Below are 27353 nucleotides of genomic sequence, written 5' to 3'. Positions count from 1 at the left end.
TTCAGGTAAGAATGAGGAAATACTCCTGGTTTGTTTTGATTAACTTGGTATTAACTTTGATTAACTTGCTAAGTTGAGCCTGTTAAAATGGAAAAATACAAAATTGAAAGGAAACAAATTTAACAGTTCCTGCACTTTCTTTAACTGTTTCATAACTAGGCACACTGTAAATGCCTTATACTTTGAAGAAAAACAATTTCTAGCAACCAGGTTAAACCAGTAGGTATGCCACAGTATTTTTCATGTGGGATCTTGCAGTGTCATTTGCTAAGAAGTATGAGCACATGGAGATCTTTCAGCGAGATAAACATGTGATTATGTTTTTTCTTGTTGTATTAATGGCTAGTTTGTTTTTACTGTCTTGACAAATGCTTTCCATGCTATTAACAGGTTAGCATTGCTTGTCCAGAGAGGATGGAACCAATCACAAAGGTGTCTCACATTCCACCAAGTCGATGGGCTTTAGTATGTAGTTTATGCAAATTGAAAACCGGTGCTTGCATTCAGGTATGTATTTGTCCAGTAGTGACTCTTGAGTCTATGTGAGGAGGGGAATTTAGTTTCCAAGTTCTGTTCTTCCTGTGTTCAGTGATGCTTAATAATGAAGACTGTTGGATAGCTGCATGCATCCTCATAGCTGTTTATACTCTTCGTGTTAGTTCACTAAGCACCCTATAGCATAGAGACTTGGGAATTAACTAGAATTGCTATCTTCCGCTAAAGCTATGAAAATGTGTAAGCATGGCTAGTACATGGGTCAGAGATGGGTGGAATGTTCTTCTATTGAGCACTCCGTTGACAAATGAGAAAACACACGTTTCAGACATTGCGTTTGAAATTACATGTCACTATCCTGAAAGGAGAAATGGACTGCTACTCTTTTTATTTTATTTTTTTCCCCAAATCTGGTGGAACTAACTTAAGAGTGCAATAGATATTTCTAACAGTATTTAAGAAACGTTTTTGTAGGAATGTACTTTTATACAGTTGAGATGATTGTGTTCTGATTTGTTGCTACTGTTGGTGACTTACTTTATTTTCTCTATTTGTAGTGCTCTGTGAAAAGCTGCATCACTGCCTTTCATGTCACCTGTGCCTTTGAGCATAGCTTAGAAATGAAAACTATTCTGGATGATGGGGATGAGGTCAAGTTCAAGTCGTACTGTCTAAAGCACAGCAAAAACAAACAAAATTCTCTGCCTGACATTGATGAGCACCCCAAGAGTGTGTCAGACCAGAAGCAAACAGAGAGTGAGAAAACCAGTTTGCGAGCTCAAAAACTCCGAGAGCTAGAAGAAGAATTTTACTCACTAGTTAAAGTAGAGGATGTTGCAGCAGAACTGGGCCTACCTAAACTTGCTGTAGACTTCATCTACAATTACTGGAAATTAAAGCGGAAAAGTAACTTTAACAAACCCTTGTTTCCTCCCAAGGAGGATGAAGAAAATGGCTTGGTTCAGCCAAAAGAAGATAGCATTCATACTCGCATGAGGATGTTCATGCATTTGAGGCAGGACCTAGAGAGGGTAAGAGTTTAAGTGGTAAACGTTTGAAAAAAAATCTGCAAGTGAGTGAAGTCTTTGTGGACAAGGGAAAAAGGGGGAATGGGAGAAGCATGGGCAGATGATTTAAAAAAATAAATAGGTAAGGCCTTTGACTCCAATCTTGTGATATGCTGTATTGCCTGCTGCAGAGATTTCAGGAGGTGTCCTTTCTCAATCTAGTCACAGATCTAATATGTAAACAGTACCTCCTGACTTGCTTTAGGCATCTCCTTTATATAGTTTAAGATGCATGCTTCTATGCACAGTGGGCATATTTGCTAATTGACTCTTTGCTTTTATCTTCATGAGTAAATGTTTAGTAAATGCTTATTTGAACCAGCTTTAGTAGATGCTAGTGATACTGTTATAAATTCAGGAAACGCAGATGCTGTTAGCCAATTCTGAATTTGGAAAAATGAATTTGCTTGAAGGAAGCAATAAGTATTCTCTGAGTGTGCCATAAGCTTTTGAGGAATCCTGAAATATATATTAAATCCAAACAGAACTTCTCACCTCTATGAAGGTAATTAGGTAAAATCCTAGATGGTTAATTTGTGCAGTTAAGTCCTGACTTCACACGGGAAAAAAAAAATAAATGCTGGCGTGTACTCAAACTACTTCCCATGGCATCTGATTCAAGAGTCATGCTCACCTTTCTTCTTTGCTAGCCTGCCAGTGTCTGCGTTGTAAACACTGAATCACTCCTTGCTCTCTTTAACCAGATGCTTTAACTGCGCCTAGAACTGCCGTAGGTGCCGTTAGTGGTCTGAAAGCAACCCACTGAGCCTACTACTGCTTGTGGCTTTGCTGAGTAGAATGAAAAGGATATTATCTTTATCAGTACTTGGGGCTGTTAGGTGTATCAGACTGCCAGCTAGGAGATGAATTAAAAAGATGGAGTCTTTGAACAAAATCCAGGGTGGGAATTTCTTAGAAAACTGTACAGTTTGTCTTTTCCTGACGGCTGATGGAGACAGCTTTGGTACCACTTGGAGGCTGCCCGTTACTTCAGTCTGTTGGCTGGTAATCACGTGCACTTTTAAAGTGCTTCGTGACAGTGAACGTACGGAAGGTAACAAAGTAAATTGGGCATGCTAAATGGGATACTGAGATATCTGGGAAGAGAGAGGGAAAAGGACAAATAGGCAACAGAAAATACAGTGCAGTAGGAAAAGAGAAAACAATAGTGGGGAGAGGAGAAATATCATGAAAATACAGAGAGATAAGTGCTGGACCTGGAACTTGCACTTGTCAGTCTAATCATTCTCTTCAGTCTAGTCAAAGCTGAGCTCAGATTTTCTTTTCCAGGACATAGATAAAGATCCTTATTTAAAAATAATATCCAGGATATAAATCCTTAAAAAAAAAAAAATCCAATCATGCTTGGAATTGCATTTTTTTTTGTTGTTGTTGTTGTTTGTTTGTTTTTTGTTTTTTACAGTAAAACAGCTTTTTTCTTTGTATTAGAGTTGTTGATTTGCTTCAAATTTTGTTGAAATTGGCTTAAATATTTTCAACTGAGGTTCTTTATAGTTTGAAATGCCTGGCCAGAATTTTCTGAACTTGTGCTGCAGGGTTTTTCCACTCAGTTTTGTGTTGAGATGAAAACAATTTTGGACTGTTTGGATTTCTGTTCTGGGGCAAGAGGTTCCAGTTTCTGAACAGCTAGAGTTGATTGAACGCTGGAAAAAGTGGAAAGTACCTTTCAATCAACTCGTATGTTGCTTTGCCATTCTGCAAGTTCTTTCAAGTCTTTGTCAAGACCTTTCAGTGTCTTTTCCTGTTTTCTTTACATTAGATGGAAATACTGCTATAAACTGAAGCGAATAGTTGAGAGGAGAATTATGTGACACTGTAATGGCAAATAAATCATTCTATGAAGCATTTTCCATGGAAATTCCTGGAGAATCTAGTATTGCCTACAATAACATCCCCAGCATAGTATATAGCGGAAGCAGTTTTACAGATGAGAATGTTTTTGAAAGGTGCTTTTTTTTCAACTGGGATTTTGTTTGCTTACTCTAATAGATGGAAGTATAGTCCACTGTCTTGCAGAATATATTCAAAGCATTTGTTAAATTGGTGCTTTAAACAAAAGTGCAGGAAATTGTTTTTCTTTCCCCTGCTACCCCCTCCAGGTGATGTTACGTATGTTCAGTAATACTCCTAAGATCTTTGCAAAGAGGTTTTACACATACAACTTTTTTGTTTGTTTCTATTGTCTCTTGTTACTGTCTCTATAGGTAAGAAATCTCTGCTATATGGTCAGCAGGAGAGAGAAACTAAAGTTATCTCACAGTAAAGTACATGAACAGGTCTTCAATTTGCAAGTCCAGCTCATTAATCAGGAAATTGCTGCAGGTAATCATATAAATGTAAAATGTATTTAAACTATAACTCTTCATACCACTGCATATATATATATATATTTTACATTTTAAATCCACCTTGAAAAATTCTCAGCAATGTATTTTTTTGTAACTAGTATGTTTAGAGTGAAATCTATACTGTTCTCCGCCACTTAAAGTAGGTTTAATTAGTAAGAGCAGTTTTTTTAAAAAAACTGTTTTAGATCAGAATAGTACTTTGTGGAAGCAGCAGTACTCTAAAGTAATTTGTGTTTTTTGTAAATTTTTTAAAAATATCTATTAAATTTATTTTGTGTCTTTACAAATACAGGTGGTTTTTTTTAAGTTCAGATAGCTTGATAGGCACTTTGCAATGATGGTATATGTGTATGCTATCATAAAGACTCTAAAGGATTGGGATGAAAAGCATTTTAAAGAATAGAGAATTTTATAATACAAAGCAGAGAATTGAACTAAGTCCATAAAACTCAGTTTGAAGCATTGTTTTTTCTCTATCCAAAACTGAATCTTAACCTTTTTAAAAAAGTTTTGTTGGAATAACTTCAGTCATATCTCAGAACTGATTCAATTTGCTGGCATAAAGCCCTATTAAAAGGGCACATTGTTGTTTTTAACGGAAGTGCTAAAATGCGTACCTAAATTCTGAAATAATAGATAATTTAGAACAGTTTTCACTTTCATGACTTTCATGTCCTAAAGTAGTTTCATGCTAATTGCTTGCAAGTGCTTATTATTGAATGTGCTTCTAATGAACTATAAAACATGTTACAGATAATAATTATGCTTTTGTGCCCCATCCACTTTTTCTCTTATAGGCCATACCCTGACAAGTGCACTAGAGAACACACTGTTCTACCCACCTCCCAGGATCACCCTGAAGTTAAAAATGCCCAAATCAGCACTAGGAGATTGCAGAAATAACTCACTGAAGCCTGGCAACAGACCACTTTCTCCTGACAATAATAGCACTATTTACAGCAAAAGGAGCATGCAGATGTCAAAGGAGTCATTTGAAATTAAAGCAAAATCTTACTCCAGGTATCAGCACGACAACCGAAGTAATGGGTTGCTGGGAGGTATCGGCAAGCCTAGGAGCGAAGCAAAAGATTCTGGCCCTGCGCAGATGCCGGAGTTTCACCGGGGCCAGCCCACAGGGAAACCCTTGGCACTTCAAGCTGCTCTGCATGGTCAGACTTCCATTGGGAATGGGAGGATGCAGCAGGAGAACTTGAGGCTGGCTGCCAAGTCCAATGGTTTGATGGGCAGGGCTGGAGATGTAAGCCAGAGAGACAGCTCTAGCCAGACGCCCTATGAACAAGAGTCTGTGCTTACAGCTCATTTGGCCAGCCAGAGTGGTTTTAGGAAATCCACCATAGAACATTTTAGCCGGTCCTTTAAGGAGGCTACCAACAGTTTGGTGAGGACCACAGAAGACCTTCGGTGCTGTGAAAAGCCGATGAGAAGACTTGCTACAAAAGATCGCTTGTGGAGCAAGCAGACACTGGAAGGTGCTCCATACCAGGACAATGACGGGTACTGTCCCGATTTAGAGCTGAGTGACTCTGAAGCAGAAAGCGACGAAAATAAAGAGCAAGTGAGGTTAAGGCGAAGCAGCTCAGAGAGAGAAAGCCCAACTAAGGACTTTGGAAGAGATTGTCACAATAGAAACAAAAAGAATATGATTTCTCACAGTTCAGTACAAAGGTGATTAGAAGCCCCTACGGGGTAACTCAGCTTCTATGTAATCCAGTGTACCTGTGCAAGGCTCAGCATCAAAAGGTTCCAGAAAACAGTACAGGACCTATGTTAGGAAGAATTGCAGTCGGGGATGGGGGGAGGGGAGAGAAATTGGAGTAGTTTTGTTCAACTGTGAATTGGCTTACAGTGTTTGGAAGGTTAATTGAGTTATTGCAAAGTTGTGTAGAAACTGATGTGTTTTATTAAAGGTTAACATCTGGGGAAGCATGAAGCAGTTAACCTTTGCATAAATTCAGGAAACTGCTTCCTCCTTGCCAGCTTTTGTGTAAGGCAACGTGTTCACATTACGGCAATTTTGTGGCAGTGGACAGGTTTTAAAGGAGTCCTTGCATTAGTCGGTAATGTGTTGCAGGAGACTGCAAATGCAGACATTGAAACTGCACCTGCAGTGAGGCTTTGATCCAGCAACGCGCTTAAGCACGTGTTAGAAAACTAAGCACGTGAAAAGTACTGTTGGTTTCCTCTGGGAACCAGACTGAGCTTGGATCTCGGAGCATGTGCTGGGGTGCTCTGCTGGATCAGGCCCAAAGTGACTACTAAGTGACGATCCTGTTCTGCAGGAGGTTTAGACCCATAGTGGCTTTCGCAGACTCCGTGTGGAGGGTTGGAAGCAGGTATCGCCAGTGCTGCCAAACTCGCTGACCTTTAGATGTGTCCTCTTTCCCTGCTCTAGCTGAAGGTTGTGTTTCCCTTACCAATAATTTGCTTATATTGTAAATATACAACTTCTAGTGCTTCATTTTTTTAATCTCTGTACATAGTTGCTTGTTGTGGGATGCACTTGTAAATATTTTACCCAGCTAACAAGTACAGATGGCTAATTTTGTGGATAGTGTTTACAAAAGTAGATGTACTACTTCAAAGAAAAATGCTATTTGACACTTAAATTTAGGCAATCACCGGTGATGCCAGGTTCCTCTTGAAACTGAGATTTCATGTCTAGAGGTGTTTGAACCTGGTGCTTTTGAAATAAGCTGAAATTGAAGTAATTTTATCTGACCTTTTTATATAGGCACAAATTTTCAAACCTAGTTGCCTAAATAAGAGCTTAGTTTGAGTCTTACTTCTGGCATCTAGGGCTGTAAAATTTTTGCCAGTCATCATTTGGAATACATTTTTTTTAATTGCTGAAGATCTATGGTTATATTAAGCTGCTTATCAACCTGCTGTTTCCCAAACTAAAACTCATATTACCTATTTTAAAATCAGCAGTTGTTAATCAGTATTAAAATTTCAACCAATCTTAAGGAAGCAAGAGGGGAGGAGAATCCTTTTCTGTTTGTTTATATGATACAGGATTTTTGCTTGAATACAAACAAAACTGATTTCCAGAATTTGTTGTATTGATCAACAAAGTAACCTACACAAAGCCTGTTTTCCTCTGAAATGCTGTACATTTCATAAATATGCAAAATCCTTTGTCTGCTACATCACTAGCTGAAACAGGGCATAAGTTGTATAGGGCATACCAAATGCTGCTTTCTGTTGGAGGGTTTGTTTGGTCTAAAATTGAAAGGTTCACCACCCAATGTAAAGATGGACTATGCAGAATCCAAAAGACAACTTGGTTTTCTTCATAATCTTAACTTGCTTTATTGCTTTTAGTTTGGGAAATTGCAGCAGCATTTTGAGATTTGTTTTAAATGTTGAAAGCTCCCTAGGACTAGCAGGTCAGGGGCTGGAGGACTTTTCAGTAATGAAATAATAATAAAAAAAAGTATACTTGGCAGTTCTGCTCTATTAGCTTTGTGCATCTTATTTTTTTTTTCATCTCTTGTTTTTATGTATATTTGTGTAATTTGTCTTTCTAGAGCTGTATCTTCAAAATTATCTCTTTTGGTGTAAATATGCAGTAGCATTTTAGGTTTCCACATACTTTATTTTACTGGGAAATGCTTTGTGTTCTAAGCCATGGGTCCTTCAGAATAAGTAAACAAGTGTCTTATCATTTGTACTACAGTTCTGATTCTCTTAGTTCTCCTTCAGTGGGTCATGAAAATTTATGGAGCTCATATTGGGAAGGAACACTTACTTTTGGAGGTCAGCAAGCATTCATGTTGTTTCGTGGCTGGAAGTATATGGCAGAGGAGAGGGAAAATGGTGCTGCAGCAAAACTAGCATTTCTGCTCTTCTGGGGCTATCAATTCAGTTGTTTCCAGTCTGGGCAATGGTTTTGCTAATTTTTACATGATTTTAATAGACATATGAAGGAGCCCTTGGTTATGTAGTTCTCAAGTACTGTCCCCAGCGTGCATTTGCTAGTTTTAATTGTGTGTTTGGTGGCTAACTGTTTGAAGTATTACCTCTTAACCTTATTTGTCATTTTTTTTGTTTTTGCATTTTGTTTTTTATATATATATATATATATATATATATAAAAATATATATATATTCAATTTTCCAAGATGGACTCGATCTTTTTCAGATGTCCCCTTTTTACAAGTACTTTTTCATTAAATTATGAAACTGCTAACAGTATTTTCATTTGTTGTGATTTATTCAGGGCTTTACCCTTTGTTTCTGGTAGATTGCTAAAGTATCAGTCTAACAGCAATATTGTGTCCATCAAGAATAAATTATTTCTGCAGAGTTAGCAATATTTTAACAAGCTGAAATGTCAAGGAAAAATTTTCTCCTTCAATCTCCCCCCAAAAAAAATGCCAGAGGTGGTGATTGGACACTAAACTCATTTGCAGTGTATAGCAAATAGTCCAAGTCTGGCATGTATTTCTGCCTGTCTGAGCAAATATAACAGACCATTTGCTGCTCCAGTCTCACTTTTTAATATCCTTGCTTCTATCTTTGTATGAGTGTGTTTTCCCTGGCTGGGCAAATTAAGTTATAGAGGAATAGCTGTAGCTAGGCCTACCCCCTCAACGCTCCTCTTGTACACTCACGTATGTGCACAAATACATACTAGTTAGAAGCCATCATGCTGTGCATGGAAAAGACAAATGGGAGCACAGGTTGAGGCTCTGTGTAGGTTTTGTGTGGCCTTTTCTGTAGTTCCTGCTGCACCCACTGGCCAGTGCTGTAATATCCCTGGCAGGAAGAAGTAGAAGTAGCAGTAGCGATGGAGTGTCAGCCGTTTTTCAGGATCAAGATTTCTCCTTCCTAAAAGGTGTTCTTGCTATTTCCAGGCAGATTGGCTTTTTGCGACTTTTTGCCTAATGGCCTCCTAATCCCTTTGAATACATTCTGGTTGTGGCTGGGAGTGGGAAAGAGGGAGCCATGGAAGGAAACTACCATCCCCTTTTGTTTTGGAAACAGCTGTTATTGGTTTGTAGAGTCTACAGATCAGATTTTCAGACAGCCACATAGGTCTGGCTGCTTGCTGATGGTAACTTGGGCCAGACTCTCAAAAGCACTAATAGGTTCTGTGCAGTGATCATGATGTGAAGCATCATGATCACTGGATTTATGTCTTTGCCCAAAGAGAAAATGATGTAATGTTTCACAGCTATAACCTGTGCTTTGGCTTTTCTATTTGTATTTGTCATCTCTATGATGTTCTCTTTGCATGATTCCCAACCTATTGAAGGAGAAACTGCAAATGTTGTTATTAAAAATATTATGCTATTTTAATATGCTATTAAAAATAACCTTAAAATTCACACCTGATTTTTGAAGCGATACCTCACTGATTGCTAGGTCTAGGGATGTAGAAGACGAGAAGGATGATGAGTATGGAGACGGTCTGGACTGTCCCTGAGTTACTAAATGCTGTTAGCTGCAAAGACGATCCAATGAAATCTTAGACTGTGTGAATTTTGACCATCCTAATGATTGTTAAGATTTAGCACTACTGGGAATTGACATGTGTACTGGAAAAGCATGCTTTTGGCATGTGAACTAATGAGCAGAAGGAAGCTGCTTGCACAACCTGGCAGCTTGGCGTGCAAGGGGAAAGGCAAAGAAGAGATGGAAAACCAGATGTCATGCCTCGATGCTGCCCGGTTTCACAGCAGGGGAGCCCTGCTGTCTTTTTTGAGTCTTCCTTCATGGCAGTCTCGTGCTGAAGAGGTTTCTGTCCTTTCTGATTACTTGCTCGGGCTGTCCCGGGAAAATCGCTGCCAGGACTCCCTCGTTCCTGACCAGGTCAGCGCATCTGACAACCTTCTGGTGCGACGTGACAGAGTGGATTTGAGTGACTGCGAGCACAGTTTTCTGAAACAAAACGATTTCTTTCCTCCCAAGAGCTAGACAGCAATTAGAAGTTGTTTTAAAATATCAGGTGTGCTGTGGTTAATCTCCCTGACTATAGCTTAGGTAAGCTTGTCTTGCTGCTTACTTGTAAGTCTGTCTCGTTTGTTGTGTAAGGAGAAGCAGCCTGGGATGTTTGCCCATTAGTTTCCCTGCCTCTCTGAGTACAGCTTCCAGATAATCTTTCTCTTTTCCAGTTTGCCTGGACAGCTCTTGGCTCTGGCTGCCTCCTCTGTCCACCTTGCCCTGCCCTTTCTCTGGGAATCTTGCCTTTTATTTTGGCCTGGGCGTCCTCTCGGCCGGCCTCGGTGCCTGGGCCGTTTGTTTTCTCCGCAGCCCTGAAGCTTGGTGTCTGCCTCGCCTAAGCTGCCTTATCTGACACATTGTTTTAAATCTCTTAGCAGGCTCTTCAGTGGCTCCTTTATGGTTTCTTTTAACTTGACCATCCTGAAGAGGCTTTTTCCAGGCCCTGTTGTTCATTCCTGGCTCCTGCTCCACCCGCCCTCCCCTGGGGAAGAGCGCTGGGCAAGGCTGGGGGGAAAAAAAAAGCGTATTTTGGCAGTGCCAGAACAGCTTCAGAGATGTTCTGCCAGCCAAATTGGTGAGCCAGCGTCCTGACAGAAGAGTTTCAAACCCGACACGAGGTATAAATGAAGACATTTTCAGGAGAGCTCTGGTAAGCGTAAAGCATTTGAGCTTGTGCCTATCATCAAGATGTGCCCCTCTTTTTGTCTTCTGTGGTCTCGGCAACAACAGGGAATCCATTGGGATAGTATGTGTAAAAACAGCGTTTTATATACTGTGGTTATACAGTCAGAGGTATAGGCCCTAGAATGAGATGTGTGTGGCTGGGGGTGGGGGGAAGCCTGCTCCTAAAAACCCTCCCCTCCTTTCTCTGAAGCAACTAAGTCTAGTTGCATTTTCTGTTGTCCATCTCTCTTTGTCACGCAAAGGTGGTGCAGAGTAGTTGGGGAAGCCCTGCCCTGGGGTCACCGGTGCTTTTAGGCTTCCCTTTGATGGTCGAAAGGAGCCAGGCAGGTAGTTCCCCTCCTCCTAAACTGATGTGTAGGAACAGCAGTGTTCTTTTGTCTCCTCTGAGACTGGGTATGGGTATGGCCTTTCTGCTGCCAGTTCCCATTATTCCTGTTGCCTTCTACAACAGGTTCTCCTGGCTTAAAGCCTAAGCAAAGCAATGGCTTACAATTTGGTTACAAATGGGTAATACAGGAAACAGACTTTTCTCAAATCTTCTGATTGAACCTAGCTGCCCCAGATTTGGGCCTGAAGAAGGACTTGCGCACCAAAAAGCTGGAAATCGTAACAACATTGCTGGATGAGTAACTTGAATGTAAGACGCTGCCTCTCCCTGAAGTCTTTGGCTCCCTTTAACTGTAGAACATTGTGGCTGTAATTTTGCAACTGCCATTAAATGTATCAATACTCTTTCTTGCTGAGGGAGGCAAAATAGAAATCCAGGTCACATGGGGTACAAAGAGCAGAAAAGTAAGACATTAATGAGAAATTCCTTGGCTGCGCTCCCCTGAAGAATGTTTCTGAGTGCCCTTTTCCCCCTGCTGCTGGAAACGTAGCAGGACAGGCCCAGGCTAGGCAGACACTCAGGCATACTGAGACTGCTCAGCATGGCAGGCACTAGCTCCCAAACGTGCTCTGATGATCAAGAAGTTGGAGGTGCACGTATAGGGGTGTGAGGCACACGAAACTCTCGAGAACCAGGCTTCACTGGGGTGGGTGGCATAACACTGTATCTGATTTCTTAGAGCACCACGTTCTTAGGTGAGGCGCAATTTCTTAAGACCGTGGCCAGTATATAAGAAACAATGCTCAAAAAGGTCTGCAAAACAAATTTTAATAACCAGCGAGGATACTTTTGCTAGTTCCGTGAGAGAAACTGGGCCTGTAAGGCTGAATAGTTCAATATAACTTAGCAGGTAAATGGTTATACTTTGGCAAGTGTTCCGACTGCAGGAGCATTTAAACATGTGACTGTGATCGTCCAGGCTAGTTAGTAAACAGTTAAGATTTTTCAGCAGTTTGATCTCTCCTGGACCTAACTGCTGCTTACTAACAAACAAAAGCGCGATCCAAACACACAGGCTCCTTCCAAGAACTGTACTTGGCTGAAAGCGAGTGCTTGGCACTGCTATCTTTTGCTTTCCAGCCAACTGATCACAGTGACAGATCTTAAATTTCCACCACCAGTGTTGCTGGTTTGTTTTCTTTTTTTTCTAAAATACAATACTAACTGCTGGTGGTAAATTCCTAAGCGGGCACTAGGGTCGCTCTAATGAGCGTAACAGCAGGGCAGGATTAGATGGGGGCCCGGGGGGTGGCTGGCTCTCCGGGCTGCAGTGCCTTTGGTGCAGTCGTGTTCCCCCGCTCGGCCTCACCTTGCCCAGCCGTAGAAGAGGACTGACGCGGACTCCCTTGGGTGCTCTGAGGCAGCCCTAAGCAAACGGGCGTCTGACACGTGGCTTTTGTGCTTCGTAGCAAGCGTATGCAAAGCCTACAGCCTCCCCGCGTCTCAGATCAGTGCAAAGAGCACTGCCATGGGCAGCCTGTTTCCACCTTCCCTGCCCTCTTCCCTCCCCAGTAAACTTCCAGAAAACCTGAGCGCCTCCCACGAAGGCTGCCCTGTTTTACCGCTCAGCAAGCCTGGATTAGCCATTATGGAAACAACAGAGTATCCTGCCACGTAACTAGAGATCCAGGCTCAAAATATTTGTCACTTTGGAAGGAGACAGAGTTTGTACTGTAACGCGCAGCTCAGGGAAGGTGTTAATTTTCTCCCAAGGTATGTGCCAACAACCAGCCTGTTTTGCTGCCTCCAAACCATGCTGGCAAACGCCTAAGGAGCAGCGAGACTCACCAGGTGGGTTGAGGGTGCGAGTAGCTCCTGCTGGTGACTTCTGCGAGCTGCTGTTAGCTGCATAGCCCAAACCATCTCATAGCATACAAGGACTGGGAGAGCAGCAAGCGTGGCCATGCTTTCTGTGAAGTGACAACTGAATTCTCACTGTACTTCTGAATTCTCACTGAATTCTTTACTTTTATGTGTGTGTGTGTATATATATAATATTATATACATATATTATATAAAATTTAAACCTCAGGATCTTCGTCCCTTGTTGTGAAGTACACGAAAAAGCCAGTGCAACTGTGGTATTTTTCTGGTTGGGTGTTTTGTCTTCTTCGTTGGCAGTCAGTGATAATTTGCTTGCCTCAGGTCTGAGATGAAATCCTGCTATGTGTCGTACAACACAGCAGTGGGGACAGAAGGAGAAAAAGCAATGCTAAGCGCGTGCTAAAGTAATGCTATGCAAACCTGTAAAACAAAAACCTAATTGCTAGGCAGCTCCACAGGATTAGGGGATGGAGTATGTAAATGTGATGTTTGAGGCATGATGACAATAAGATAATGAACATCTGCATGAAACAGGTGTAGATAAGGATATTTAGCCTATGAATTTTCCAAAGATATCAAAAAAAAAAAAAAAAAAAAAAAAAAATCCAGATCCAATGAGCGTTGCAGTGCAAGTGCCTGGTATAGGGATAGAGGTAATTCATTAAAAATGCTTGGCAGAAGATAACTGCAACTAAGAAACTGTAAAGAACAGATAAAACCAGGTACCTTTAGTGGAAGCTGTGGCTGGGCCGCCCCGTGGGAGCAGATGCTCTTCAGTCACCAGTGTGCAATGTTGTGCCATGCGCTTCACGGTGCCACTAGACTAAAAGGGCTATTAAAGGTCCCAGCTGGAACCAAGAGTCTTGCTCCCGGGAGAGGCAGGTTTTGGAGCACTGTTCACAAAACACGGGCTTGCAGGAAAACTGCAGTAAGTCAGCAAGTACCTAGAGCACCCAGGGCTGCCAAAGACGTGTGAGATACAGAGAAGTGAAGCAGAAGTCATGCTTATATCACGCATATCTACTGCATCAGAGGCATGAAGTAATTCGTCCTGGGATGCTGGAGAAGCGAGCTGGTATTGCCCAGCTTTATGAAGTGGGGTTTTTTATGCCTTCAGCCCTGTGTGCAGCAGTGATTGGTATGCTGTATGGAAACAGGTATGCACCACGGAGAAACTTCATTCTAGCTTCATTCTAGCATTCCCAGTGCAGGAAGTTTTTGAGGCTTAACAGTGAGGAGAGCGAAGGAAGGCAGAGCAAGCTCAAGTCTCCAGACTTCTCGAAAACCAGGGAACTATAACACAAGCTGAGAAAAGAAGGCCTTGATCTGCAGTGTGGGAGGTGAGCGTGAAGGCTCAGCACACGCCTGAAACAGCAAGTGGAAGGAACACGAGCTGCTTTTTAGAAAGCAAATCTCCTCGGGGGCACAAAACCTTGGCCACTGTGAAAGGAAATCTTGCAGGTTCCTGAGGGAAATGCATCCAAAAGCTGGTAGCAGATCTGCCCTAAGCGTATTCCTGGCTGTTCTCATCATCGCCTTGGTACAGTTTTACCTCTCAGAGAGGAACGGGGAGATTCAGTGGCTCTCCAAGAGAGAGGCCTCGTCCAGCGCCTGAAGCGTAAGTTCCCCGTCTCCCTTTTTACTTCGACCTGCGGAGCGCGATGCAGCTGCCCGCGCTGGGCACCCTCCGATGCTCGCTCTCCGCGCTTGCCTTGCGGCAGGGGCCGGGCGCTCCGCGGGGTGCCCTGCCCGGGCCGGGGGCCGCCGCCGCCGCCCCCGGGGCCCCGCGGGCGGTGCGGCGCGGAGCGGCGCGGAGCGGAGCGGCCGCCCCCTGCCCGCGCTATAAGAGGGGCGGCGGCGGCGGGCGGGCCCGAGCCGGGAGCCCGGGCTGCTGGCAGCAGGTAGGGGCCGCGGCGGTTCCCCGCGGGTTTGTCGGGCTTTTTAAAACATTTTCCTCATAAAAAAGAAAAAAAAATTTTTTTCTTTTAATACTCCCTCCGCGGCCCGCAGCAGTGCGGGCGCCCGGGCAGCGGCGCCCGAAGCACCGCGGCGGGGCCAAAGTCCCGGCCCGGCCCGGCGGCCGGGCCTTTCCCCGCCTCAGCGGCCGGCCACGGTGCCGCGCACAGCCGCGGCCAGGCGCGGAGCCGCCCGCACCTCCCCCTCTCCCCTTTTTAGTTCATTTTTAATTTATTTTTTAACTTATTTTATTTTGTATTTATTTTACTTTATTTTATTTTAATTATTTTATTTAATTAATTAATTTATTTATTTCTAAGTCGCCGGTAGGGGTAAAGGTTCGCAGGGCTGCGCAGCCGCGCGCCGAAACGCCGCCGCGGGGGCAGTGGTGCCGCGGGAGCCGCGGCGCTCTCGCCCGCCTGCCTCTTTTTAATGCTTTATCAAGCGCGGCAAGAGGAGGACGATGCTATCACACAGTTAAATAGTTTTAATGCGTTTATGGGAGGTTTTTTTTTTTTTGGTACGCTTCGGACACGCGTAAAAAAATATTAAGACGTCAAAAGAGTGTGAAACTATCAGTATAATCAGAAATAAACTTACCTGTTGATTTATGCTGATCACCACAAAACTCCTAGATTGAGAATGCATGCTTAAACCAGATGCAAACATAAATATTTATTTGTTAGCGTTGAAGTTTTGGGCTTAATTTTATGCAGGCTTGCTCTTTACAGATCGATGTAAATCTGAACTTATTTCCCCCTCAGGCATGTCCTCCGTCAAGATCGAGTGCCTCCCCAATGAGAGCTGCAAGCTTGGGGAATGCCCTGTGTGGGATGAGAAGGAGAACTCGCTCCTCTACGTGGACATCACCGGTAAAAAGGTTTGCAAGTGGAATTCCCTCACCCAGCAAACGCAGGCTGTTTCTGTGGGTAAGAAACTACTGAAAAATATTCTGCTGAGATGCTGAGTTGCACACCCCGAGTTGATGTGATATTCCAGTAAAACACCGACACACGCTTGATGCAGTTGCATTCCGTAAAAGCTATATAATGAACATCTAGTAGGAGGAGACCTTTTCCTCAAACCTGTCCTTCCTAGGCCAAGGAGGACATTGCAACTTGCGCTGTGCACAACTGCTTAGGAAGATATTTTTAAGGTAACAGAGTCATCAGTTAAGTCTGAGTAATTTAGGTGTTTATTCCAGAAAGGAAGGTATGTGTGCTAGCCCTCCTAAAGGAGTTACAGATTCACTGTTGAATATAACACTGCAAAATGTTTATTTGTGTCTCAAGAAATTTCCTTAAATGGATTATATAAGTAACCAGGTTTTAAATCTAAGAAATTATTAATAAAACCTGGTGAAAATTGCTTGCTTTTGCACACCCATAAGCTGTTCACATTATCCACAATAAATTGATCTGGACTTTTCTGCACTGAGACAAAATCAATTCTTAAATGAAAGAAGACCTGATGCAAATTTTGGAAACACGGCTTCCCAAACTTGTTTCTTCTTGCTTTAGCTGTGAGAGTGTGCTGCTTCCTTCCACCCCGTTCTCCCTTTCCTCCAACTTGGACCTACTCTTCGAGGAATAATCTCTTCTATGTGGTTTCTCTGGAGACATAGACAGGATAGTAGCTGAAGTAGCTGCTCTTTTATTTTTTCTGCCTCAGATTTCTCTGTTTAGTAATTAAATGGTCATAATTAATGGCTCTGCCTTGGGAATAAAACACCTAAAGAGAGCCACGTGATTAAAATAGTGAGTGATGTCCAAAGTGGAAACCGAGAAAGAAATTACGTGCTACTAAGGCTTATAGGGAATAAAGAAAAGCTTGTGGTTAGCAACAGCTTCAAATTGCCCTTTTCTACTCCGCAGGGAAAATACGATTACTCACGTAACAGTGCGGAGCTTGCGGTCAGTTTTCTGTTTGGCGTAAAACGGCATTGCGATGGACTCTGCTCCTGAGGCTCCCGCTTAGCGAAACCCTCCGCAGCGGCGGCGGGCTCAGCCGGGCGTGCGGGCTCACACGCTGCCTTGCTCTGTGTTTGTGCAGCCGCACGGTTGGGTGGCCGCATCCATCTGTCCTAGTCTGGTGGTCTCCTCGTCCCTGTGGGGTGCCGCATCCAGGAGGCGCGGGGCTGCACGGTGGCCACTGCTGGGGCTGCAAAGTGAAGCGGCATCACAAGGTGGTGGAGCTGCTCCTGTTTGGTTGCAGTGCTGGCGTATGGCAGTTATAGGTGTTCATTAAACTGTTACGTTGCTTACATCGCTGCAAAGCTACAAATAGAAGAAATGTTTTATTTCTAAGTAAAAAAAATTGGTAATTAGTCTCATGCATATTACTGCAGCAGGTAGGGGACCAGGGCGGTCTTGTCTGTTAAATGCTATCCCGGGTTTTACTGCCCTGTTTAAAGTTATTGTTCCATACACAGCATGTAGATAGTATCAAAATGTTGTCTTCACATTTGTTTCTCCTTCTCTCTCTCTTTCTTCTTTTTTCAACTAATTCTTTTATAATAACCTATAATTGAGGCTTACTTATATAATAGCTCAAATGAGTAACCATGAAGCATTTACTAATTTTCTGCTTTGCTTAAACTCTTAGAAAGCTCTGCCACTCCTTAGTGTTTGCTTTGCTCATCCTTTTTCTGTGTTTTACTACTGTCAGAGGCATGTCTGAGCTGCACAGCAGAGTGCACAGGCTCATCTTGGAAGTAGCTCCCCTACATAGCGTGACCCATCTTGGTGACGAGATCAACTTGCTCAGTCTGTGAGTTAGCACTGAACAGCTGTGCAGGGCTGAATATATGTACAGCATGCACTATACATATATAACAGCTCCAGAGCTCTTGTGGCCGTCGATTTTCCCCTGGAAGGGATTGGGTCCTGTACAACATTGCACCATACAAAGTATTCACGCACTGTATCTGTCCCTCCTTTTGTGATTTTTAAAGCATCTAGTAGAATTGGGTGCTGGTAACGATATTGCTCCTGGAAGCTGTGGTAAGGTGACATGCAAGGGTAAGGTGACATGCAATATATTTATATATATTTGAACATCAGTTTTGTTGCTACAGAAGTAGGTAATTTCTTACGCTGGTGATCCCGATGAGTTCAATGTGCCTGCTTGACTGTCTAAAGCGAGCAGCAGATAGGTAGAAAAGAAACTTATAGTACATATATCTCTTTCCCCTTTCTATTTTGTCCTGTTTCTAGATGCTCCTGTGAGCTCTGTGGCTCTCCGGAAATCTGGGGATTATGTCATCACCCTGGGAACCCGGTTTGCTGCTTTGAAATGGAAAGACCAGTTGGTAACCACCATTACTTACGTTGACAAGGATAAACCAAACAACCGATTCAATGATGGGAAAGTGGATCCTGCAGGACGGTATTTTGCAGGTATGATGGCTGCGGTTCCTTTCTCCCTCCTGCTCAGTGTTTGCCCTGCTCCTCCTAGCAGGTTTACTGTCAACGTGCTGTGATCAGTGTTAGATTCAGCAAGTGTATGTTCCTTGTTAAGTGGTGGGGACCTTTTGATCTTCAAGAAGAATTTAATTCCAGTTATAAATTTATATAGTTCACTTGTCATCACCTTATTAAAACTGTATTTCTAAAAGGAGATCTGTTATTTAGAGCCTGCTTAGTCTAATGTACTGTCTTTGTCTCTTCCCTGTTGGCATGTTAGTTTTGAATGCTGGCCAAGTGCCAGTAGAAGTCATTTTCCGGTAAGAAATTTATGATATCATGCTTTTCGTTCATCATAAATCAGAATTTATAGATGGTATTTCTAAGAACAATGTGGTATGGAGCCTCAAGAAGGTTCAGGGATGATCTTACCAGCGTGTATAAATGAAGGTGAAGTAGATGGAGCCAGACTCTTCTCAGAGATGCCCAGTGACAGGACAGGAAGCAATGAGCACAAATGGAAACACAGGAGGTTCCATTTAAACATAAGAAAATTCTTTTTTTTTTTTTTTTTTTCCAGTCTGAACATTGGAACAGGTTGGTCAATGGGGTTCTGTAGCCTCCAACCTTGGAGGTACTCAACACCCGACTGGGAACGGCCCTCAGTAACCAGAGAAGTGCCAGAGGTGCCTTCCAACCTCAGTGATTCTGAGGTTCTCCTAGTTTTAAAAACACTATTTGGTGTCTCTGCTTTGCGCTTAGGGTCCCAGGCTTCCTGTTGCCCAGTCTCCCAAGAACCAGTTCAAACTGACAACCTAGAGTCACAAAGATGAGATTTGTTATCAAAAAGGCTTTTGTAAGACTAGTTCTGAGAGAGGATGCTGAAACTTTTTCCAATGGCACTACTATACCAAATGCTAAGATATATAGAAATTATATTTTGAGCACACCTTTCTTCTTGCTTGATAGGACTGAATCAAATATTCTGCAGAATACACTCTGAACACCCTTTCTGCCACACTTCAACAAAAGACAGAGGCTTCATTTTGTCGTCCTCTGCTAATACAAGCACTTCTGAGAACCACCTTTCCTTTTTGTTTTTAGCTCAAAATTTCCCCTGAATTTTTGAGGCTCCCCCCACAGCTCCCTCTTGCATTGACAGCAATGGGCACGGCCATAGCGAGGGGCTGCCCACCAGACCAGGGGGAGAGCCTGTTCACTCTAAACCTGCTTTTTCCCCCTTGGTTCTGCCCCCAGGTACGATGGCTGAGGAGATTCGACCTGCTGTGCTGGAAAGACGCCAGGGCGCTCTGTATACGCTCCTCCCTGACCTCTCAGTAGTGAAGCACTTCGACCGTGTGGACATTTCTAATGGGCTGGACTGGTCACTGGATCACAAAACCTTCTTTTATATTGACAGCCTGTCCTACTCTGTGGATGCTTTTGATTATGACCTACATACTGGAAAAATTGGTATGAATCATTGCATTTTAAAATATTTTTTGTCTTAAGTATTATGATGCTTGTTTTTATTCCAGTTATTATATGGAAGATGAATTATGATCTATGCTTCAAGATCACTTCTTCAGAATCCTCCTTGGGACAAAGCAGCAGAAACCATACTAAAATTAATCTGCCTGCACAAGCTCCTAGTTCAAACTAGTCGGAGGCTATTGGCTCTATTATAAAGTATTTAAAATGTGTATTGGAGTGTAAGCGATAATCTGGAATACTGTAACTAAACACAATGTGTATCTGATCTTTCTGTGCAAAAAGAGCAAAGTGTTTTCTGTATGGTTAGATTTCTGTGGCTGCACATTTCTTATGACTGACAGAGTAGGCAAAGTAAAAGGAGTAGCTTGTAGTCTGTCTTACAAAACTGGTGCTAGGCTTCTTTAGATTTTTTTTTCCCTCTATTTTATTTTCTAAAATACAAACTCTTAAAGGAGGATCCTGCAGACAGTGCTGAGCAACAGCTGGGAAACAGCAACTCAGAACTCTTTCTTCATTTATTTAAAACAAAACAAACCCTTAAGGGCTTTTGCAAGTTTGGGCAAAAGAAAAATTCCAACAGCTTGGACTAATAATTTGCTTTTAAGTACACAGACGGCAACATTTTGCTTTGAAAGAACCCTGTCAATTTGAAATTGAGTTAATTTTAAAACTGAATTGAAAATTTTGTATTAGGTGTAGCATCTTGCACCAATGTGCAAGATGTTTATGTCTCTGCTATGTTTATGGTTTACAATTGAGTTTTTCTTTAGGAAATAGCATCCTATGTTTTTTTTTTTTTTTTTTTTCTCTGTCCCCCTCTCCTTTCTCTGTGGGCAATCTGGCAGTCCCCAGGAGCATGAAGGAAACTCATTAAAAATCTTTCTACAAATGAGAAACACTGAAGCTGTCAGAGCATAAAGTAAACAATGTTGGGAAGTTGGATTTAATCTTCCTTAATAACAGTGGATAAAAGTTCAGATAGAAATGTTTGTTTTGAAGCTGACAGTATGCCTTTGAAGTCGGTGCTTTTTCGACCTCTGTGTTTATGTAAACTCTCAGTTTATGTGTCTGAAGGCCAGATTTGTGCTGGAACAGTGATTATTGGCGTGTTTCAGCAATGGGGCTGAAAGGTCTCTAGTTCTCCGTTTAGAGAGAGACATACTTGAAGTGGTCCAAACTGCTTTTATAAAAGTAATTTATGTTCTAAATAGCTATACAATTAACTTATTCTGTTATTCATTTAATTTGTAAGTGGGAAGCATGAGTAATACACTAGAAAAGAGCACCAAGAATAAGCCTTGTACTTTCACTGGATGGAAACCTGTCTACAGGCTTGCGTGCTGAGAAGCTCGGGAAACAAATGGGGCTGTAGAGGTGATCCAACTACTTCTTTCAGCTTTTGAAAATTATAGTAAGAATAACACAGATGGGCTGTGACTAATGAAAATTTTAACAAATATCTCACCCAATTTTGCTGTGTTTTTTTTCCTGCCCTGCAGGCAACCGTAGGACTATGTACAAACTGGAAAAAGAGGAGAGCATTCCTGATGGGATGTGCATTGATACGGAAGGCAAACTTTGGGTAGCCTGTTATGATGGTGGGAGAGTGATTCGTCTTGACCCTGAAACGGGTAAGTCCTTGCAAAGGATGAACTGGAATTCTGCATTTAAAAAACGGAAGAAACAAAAATGAAGATGAGAGCCTTTCTCTCTCCTCAACACAAAGATGGTATATCTATTCTTTTTAAAACATTACTTTTTTGTTAGCAATATTAAGTCTTATCCTAGTTTCCTGCTCTTATGACTTAGCTTTGGAAATATTTCTCCTTTGCTCTCAGCCTCTGCTGTGTTGGAAAAGGTAAGGTTGCTGAGGGGCTTACCGTTACTCCTATGAATTGTTTGAGTTAGCATCTTGTTGCATCTTCCAAATTTACAGTCACTGGTGAAAAATGGATTAACCATGAAATGGCAAAGCTAACTCCTGTCATTTTCTTGTTTATTTAATGTGGCTTATTGTTTTGGACATTACACCAAGGTTAATACAAATTCCACGTAACACTGATGCAGGAATAATTTTTTATTGCTGATAATGATTTACACCATAAAAAGTTTTACGGCTGAAATAATAAAAATTATTTAATGAATCCCACAGCATTTTATCATTTCCACAGTAATATTTTGAATGTAGCCCTTGTCTGAGCCACATTGCTACTCACATTTGGGCTTCAGTGGTGTGCCAGGCATGATTTAGGCTGATGGAAAAACATTTGTAAGGCCCGTTACAGACACCAAACTGTGTGGTCTCCAAGGGGCCAGGTGATGAGAGCGGGGACTCACATTGACGGATCCCAGACAGCACCGGTTTGCACAGTGCGGTGTAGGAGTGGCAGGGTTTCAGGGGTGTCGTGCCCTTCATAGCATGGAGAAGACCCTGGCACAGATGCAAACAGAGTGGGCCAGGTGCCAGCATCTCTACTGACTCCTCCAGAACCTCTTAGCTGAGGTTCGAGCTGGGCTTTTCCCCTCGTCTCTTTATTTGTACCCATCCAAGGCCATACTGGCTTTTGTGGTTCTGCATCCTCTCTCTTCAGTGAGCAGAGCGCTCCTGGACAGCCTTTACCAGCCCCATGAATACACTTGGGGGGCATTGAGCTTTACCACTTGTCGTCTCTGGTTCTGTTTTTACCACTGTCCCTTACCCTCTTCCTTTTTTCATTTGTTGTGCCTTTTCTCCTCCCTTTTTTGAAGGGATGGAAAGTGTTTTCCTAAGGGAAAGCTAGTGGAAACAGTGAGCATAGGCAGAAACATAGGGTGAGCATAGTAAGATGGAAAGCAGAATATATTTCCATAATGCATATCCATCCTCCAGCAATCTTCAGCTTAGGGCTTTCTGAACTGGATGGGGCTTCAATATATTTAGTAACTCCTGGTGGGTTTCTCTTCCATGGACTTGTCCTGTCTTCCCTCAAGACTTCCATGTGAGACTCCTAGCATTTGCAGTGGACAGTAGCAAAAGTTTCCCAGGCCAAGTGTCTGTTTTCAAAGGAGTCACCTTCTTTTGTGAACGACTCAAGTTCATCTGCCCTCTCTGTGCTGTCTTCAAGCAATATGTAAAATCTGTAATTTGCTGAATTCTAACTATTTAAGGAAATGATCTTGACAGGTTTGAACTTCATGAAAATCTCTCTTAAAGCACAATAGCTATAAAGCATGGCTTTGAATTACTGTTAGCCAGTTGCAGATATATTCAATGACAAAAGAGCTCATCTAAAGCATGTGAGGGATTCTCAAGTATTCACTGAAAACTTGAAAAGCTTGAATTATGTTTTTAGGGGGATGGTCAAGGAAACTTGTTTATTTGGCATCTTTTATAAACAAAGGTTTTGAGATAATGGAATTAGTTTAGGATAATGTGGCTTTTCAGTTTTTTTTTTTAAAGCACTTCTGGACGGGCAGCTGTCATTGGATTCAGGATGCACTGCAGGTTGTGATGACTGACCCCACTGGGTGTGCGAAGGACTCAAAAGTGATGGCTGACTTTCATATTGCCAAGTCTGGTCTTACCTTCCAGTCACTTAATGATCTGTTAGTTTTGTGCTATCTCACCCTTTAATTAGGAGTTAAATATCTTCTAGTTTCTCCTTATGGATGTATTCTATAATCCTTGGGTGCAAAGTGTCCACAAGATTTGCTACAGTTATCTCTACTATGGATGCAGAGTACAGATGAGTACTTCTTCAAGTGGATTTCAGAGCATCCAGATGCACCTTTTCTTGTACCTCCTGGAAGACATTTCTCATCTTAGACCTTTGTAAACAGTATCTATGGGGCCCCTTTCTGCTGAGACCACTCAGCAAATAGAGTATCTCTGGGGCTCACACCCCACCTCCTACAGAGCTTGTTTTCTGCTTTAAAATGTCCTTCCCACCTGTTTTCTCCCAGACTTGATGTCAGCCAGTTTTTAGGGTGGCCTCTGGAGTATTTTATCACCTATCAGGCCATGCCATGCTTCTGTTTCCAGCTGACTGAATAACCATAAAGTGCTTCTAGACCCAGCTGGTGGGAGCTGTGTCTCAGGTCTCATACTTTGTCCTCATCCCTCCCAAGCAACAGACAGATCTTCTTTTCTCCCAGTATTCCACATATTTTGAAAGATCTGCTCTTCTCAGGGAATCAACATGTAATTTGGCATGCAAGTAATCTCTGCCAATCTAAATCTCATTACACTAAAAAGTTTGATTTTTATTTTGGCCATTGTGGGTTAATGCCATTTATTATACATAATGCTTATCATAGATCATCAGTAATGCCAAAGTCCTCAAACTGTCCCAGCTGTTATATAAAAGAGACTTTTTCCCCTGCTGCTGACCTGCTTTCTGCTGCTATTTATTTTGTGACTAAAGCAAGACAGTTTAATACTATCCAGCCTTCCTGTAAGGGTTTTTCGATGAAACAAAGGCAGTTCTACTCCTCCCTCTCTGTCTCATGTTTTGGTTGTATTGATTAGGCCCCTGCTAGTAAATTAAACAGTTCAGGGAATGTCCTGCGTCATGTGGCATGTCATAACTCATGTCATGCTGCTGGGGCTGTCTTCTCACTCAAAATAGAGCCCAAACTGCCCCAAGGGCATGGCATGCTGAACTAGGTGGACCTGAGCCAAAACTTTGCCTGGACTGCGCCAATGGCTTAATAATATGGATGATTTGTGGCCCTGCTTTTACCTGTGCTTATGCCTGGCTTAAATATTCTGGTAGAGATGATTGGTGCCACTTTATCTGTGCTTCTGCCAATTCACTGCAGTGTTGCCGCTTCATTACAAAAGACAAAAGCACACTTGTTGGGAGAAGGCAAAAGCTTTTGTAGCAATAAAAGGGAAGGCAAGGGTGCTTTGAGAAATGCCTCCTGAGAAATGCTGCCCCACTCTGAAGCTGACCAAAAACCTCTCATAGATATTGAGAGTAAGCCAAAAAATGGGCAATGCATTTCTTTTATTTTATTATTATTTTTTCCATTTCCTCTCTTTTTGAAGTGCCCTTTCCTGCTCTTTCAATGCACCATTAAACAGGTAGTAACTGTAAGGAGACCAAGCCTTTTACACACATAAATGAGAGGCAAGGGGAATTACATATGTATAAGGAGATTTGTAACTATACGATACGATACCTAGTATATTTCCAGAAAGAAAAAATTAATTGTAGGCAAATAAAATAGGCCTAATGGGTATAAGCACATACTGCCCACTTGTAGGAGGAATTTTGGAAAAATACGCGCTAAGGTGTCTCAGCAGTCTTTAGGTTAGTGCTGGGGGCAGTCTCTTTAATCATATCATTGGACTAGTAGCTATTTGATGGTATAATAAATGCATATTTTGTTAGCTCTAAGTGTTCTGTAAACTTCAGATGTGTCCCATGATCCCTATTTTATGCAGGTTTGATTTGAAAGTCTATTGAATCTCAAGGAATTCATCTTCGTTGGCTTCAGGCAGTAGAGGTGTAAGAGGGCTGCATGGTCCCTCCTTGCTCCAGGCTCTCTTTGTAGTCCAAGCAGGGAGGTCAGCAGCTCTAAGGCATGATTCAGGTGACCTATTTTAGGGAGAAATTATGTCTCATTTCCATTGACTATATGGGCAGCCTAGATGATGAGCTCAGATACAGGCGACTGTGCTATAGATGTTAGCATTTAATTAGAGGACTCACTAGGTTTTGGGGCAAGATTCATTTGTGATAACTGAGGTTGAAACTTTCCAAATGATACACTGTCAGCAACAGTGTGACTTAGAGGAGTCTTGATTTCTCTCTGTCCTGGTTCTCATCAGTCTGACGCATGGGAGCTCCCCCTGCCTTGTATTTGTTGGTGTGAAACACCTGGCTCCACGTAGGTTATTGTCAATAATTTATTTAAATTCCCTGTAGTAAGGAGATAAGCCAGGAATGGCATGTGTGTTTCCCTCCAGGAAAAAGGATCCACACTGTGAAACTTCCTGTTGACAAGACAACGTCCTGCTGTTTTGGAGGAAAGGATTATTCAGAAATGTATGTGACTTCCGCCAGCCAAGGAATGGACAAAGACTGGCTTTCACGACAGCCAAAGGCTGGTGGGGTTTTCAAGGTGAATAGTTCTTTTGTTCTTTTCCCCTTCATTTTAAAGGCCTTTTTTTTTCTTTTTTTCCCCCCTCCTCTCTTGTCCTTCATTTAGATAGCCAAACAGTTGGGAGTAGTAGGGAGCAGGAAGAGGGTGCTAGAACATCAGTCATATAGTATGTTAAGTTATTGCTCATAGTTTTGCTTCCTATTGCAGGAGAGGAAAGGTGAATGTTTTTAGAGATAGGAAAATTTGTAACAATGCTGATATTGCAAATTTCTTATGCCGTAACATCTTGCTACTCTTTCCTCTGTCAACACATTTTAATTTTTATTACAAGGGAAGTGTGTAAATACTTTTATGTCTTAACCAAAGGCAGATAAGATCCTTTATTTACTCCCTAGTTAATTATAACTAAATTATCTCCTATAAAGATAGGTCACCCTGCACTTCCATACAGACACATATCAAAGGTTACAGTGTCAACTGCAGGATTAAGACCTAGTAGTATCGGAGGAAGGATTTGGGGGAATGAACTATGGCCTGTGATTCCTGAAGTTTGAAAAATAGTGTGGGTGGACATTAATGGCTATAATGGGCTATACTACAAAGTATAGTAGGGTATCAAATTGGGCACAGTCCTTTTCTACATTAGGTGTCTGGTGAGGTATCTGGTGGTGAAAGAAAAATGTTTTATAGTGATGAATTATTGTGCTTATCTTTTTTTTTCTCTCTCTTTTAATAGATAACTGGGCTAGGGGTCAAAGGAATCCCACCGTATCCGTTTGCAGGTTAAATATTCACTCTTCAGATTAGATTAAAGAGGACTGATTTAAGCAAGATGAGTTAGGAGGTCTTAATCTGGTATTTGGCATCTTTTACAACACTTTTGTAATTTCCCATCAGAAAAAGAAGAAGAACTACTGAAATACATGGAATATTTTAAAACTAATTATCTTTCCTTTTAAACCTTATTACTTTAAATATCTTCTGGTACTTTTCCTATTATGCTAAAAAGATTCTCACCCTAATAAACTATTGAGTATTGTAATTCTCTTCAATAGTAAACTAATTTTGTTTTAATGTCCTGTGTTTTTTTGTTTGTTCTCCTGTCTCATTTGTGATTTATGCTCTAATAATTTATTGATTAAACTACTTGTAGTTTCTCTCTTTCACATAGTTTCGAAGTTTCTTGTAAAACATCCATTTGTAGTTTTATTACTGCTTTAACTGGAACCTCATTTGTCCTGTGAAATTCTCGACAAGTGAATCATTAATACTCATTACTGTGTATCTGTGGCTTTTTTTTATGTTACATTTTTGAGACCCTCAGCTGTGGATGTGCTTAAATTAACACTTGATTAGCTGGAGCTTTCATCATTTCTCCCCATTACATGTCATTGTTACTCATTTTGTCACAGATAAAACGAAACTTTTTGGAGCAAGAACCATATCTTTGTCCATCCTCTGAAGGTCTCTGCCTGCTTTAGGGAGATTTGTGATGACAGAAAAGCACCAGATGTTCTTGGCCAGTTGTGTTTAAAAGAGAACAATACCTGCACAGGAGTCACTGCTTTTGCTTTTCGAAGCATGCAGTGATATGTCCCAGCAGCTGGACAAA

General features: G+C 41.9%; 2 protein-coding genes across 3 annotated transcripts in view; both read left to right on the top strand.

The window, feature by feature from the left end:
* The window catches only part of JADE3 (jade family PHD finger 3), a 69947-nt gene extending 60712 nt beyond the window's left edge, over nt 1-9235 (top strand). For both annotated transcript variants that reach the window (XM_062601551.1, XM_062601552.1), the window contains 4 exons: nt 391-507; nt 1053-1526; nt 3788-3905; nt 4729-9235. In XM_062601551.1, the coding sequence (XP_062457535.1) occupies nt 391-507; nt 1053-1526; nt 3788-3905; nt 4729-5621 (1602 nt within the window). In that variant the 3' untranslated portion in view covers nt 5622-9235. The remainder of the gene's footprint in view (nt 1-390; nt 508-1052; nt 1527-3787; nt 3906-4728) is intronic.
* Nucleotides 9236-14349: 5114 nt separating this feature from the next.
* LOC134140051 (regucalcin) lies at nt 14350-26771 on the top strand. The gene is made up of 7 exons (XM_062574905.1): nt 14350-14415; nt 15518-15682; nt 17969-18151; nt 19415-19630; nt 21151-21282; nt 25605-25759; nt 26478-26771. The coding sequence occupies exons 2-7, from the start codon at nt 15520-15522 to the stop codon at nt 26526-26528; spliced, it is 900 nt and encodes a 299-aa protein (XP_062430889.1). The 5' UTR covers nt 14350-14415; nt 15518-15519; the 3' UTR covers nt 26529-26771.
* Nucleotides 26772-27353: the final 582 nt, after the last annotated feature.

Source organism: Rhea pennata, chromosome 1, assembly GCF_028389875.1.
Source record: "Rhea pennata isolate bPtePen1 chromosome 1, bPtePen1.pri, whole genome shotgun sequence".
NCBI classification, from domain to species: Eukaryota; Metazoa; Chordata; class Aves; order Rheiformes; family Rheidae; genus Rhea; species Rhea pennata.
The sequence above is the reverse complement of the archived record's forward strand: the minus strand, read 5'-3'. Positions and strand labels throughout refer to the sequence as shown.

Bases quoted from the DNA above. Each gene is read 5' to 3' on its own strand.
- LOC134140051 (XM_062574905.1), top strand. From the start codon at position 15,520: ATGTCCTCCGTCAAGATCGAGTGCCTCCCCAATGAGAGCTGCAAGCTT. The intron at 21,283-25,604 runs GTAAGTCCTTGC...GTTTCCCTCCAG, and splicing joins TCGTCTTGACCCTGAAACGG to GAAAAAGGATCCACACTGTG. The intron at 25,760-26,477 runs GTGAATAGTTCT...CTCTTTTAATAG, and splicing joins AGGCTGGTGGGGTTTTCAAG to ATAACTGGGCTAGGGGTCAA.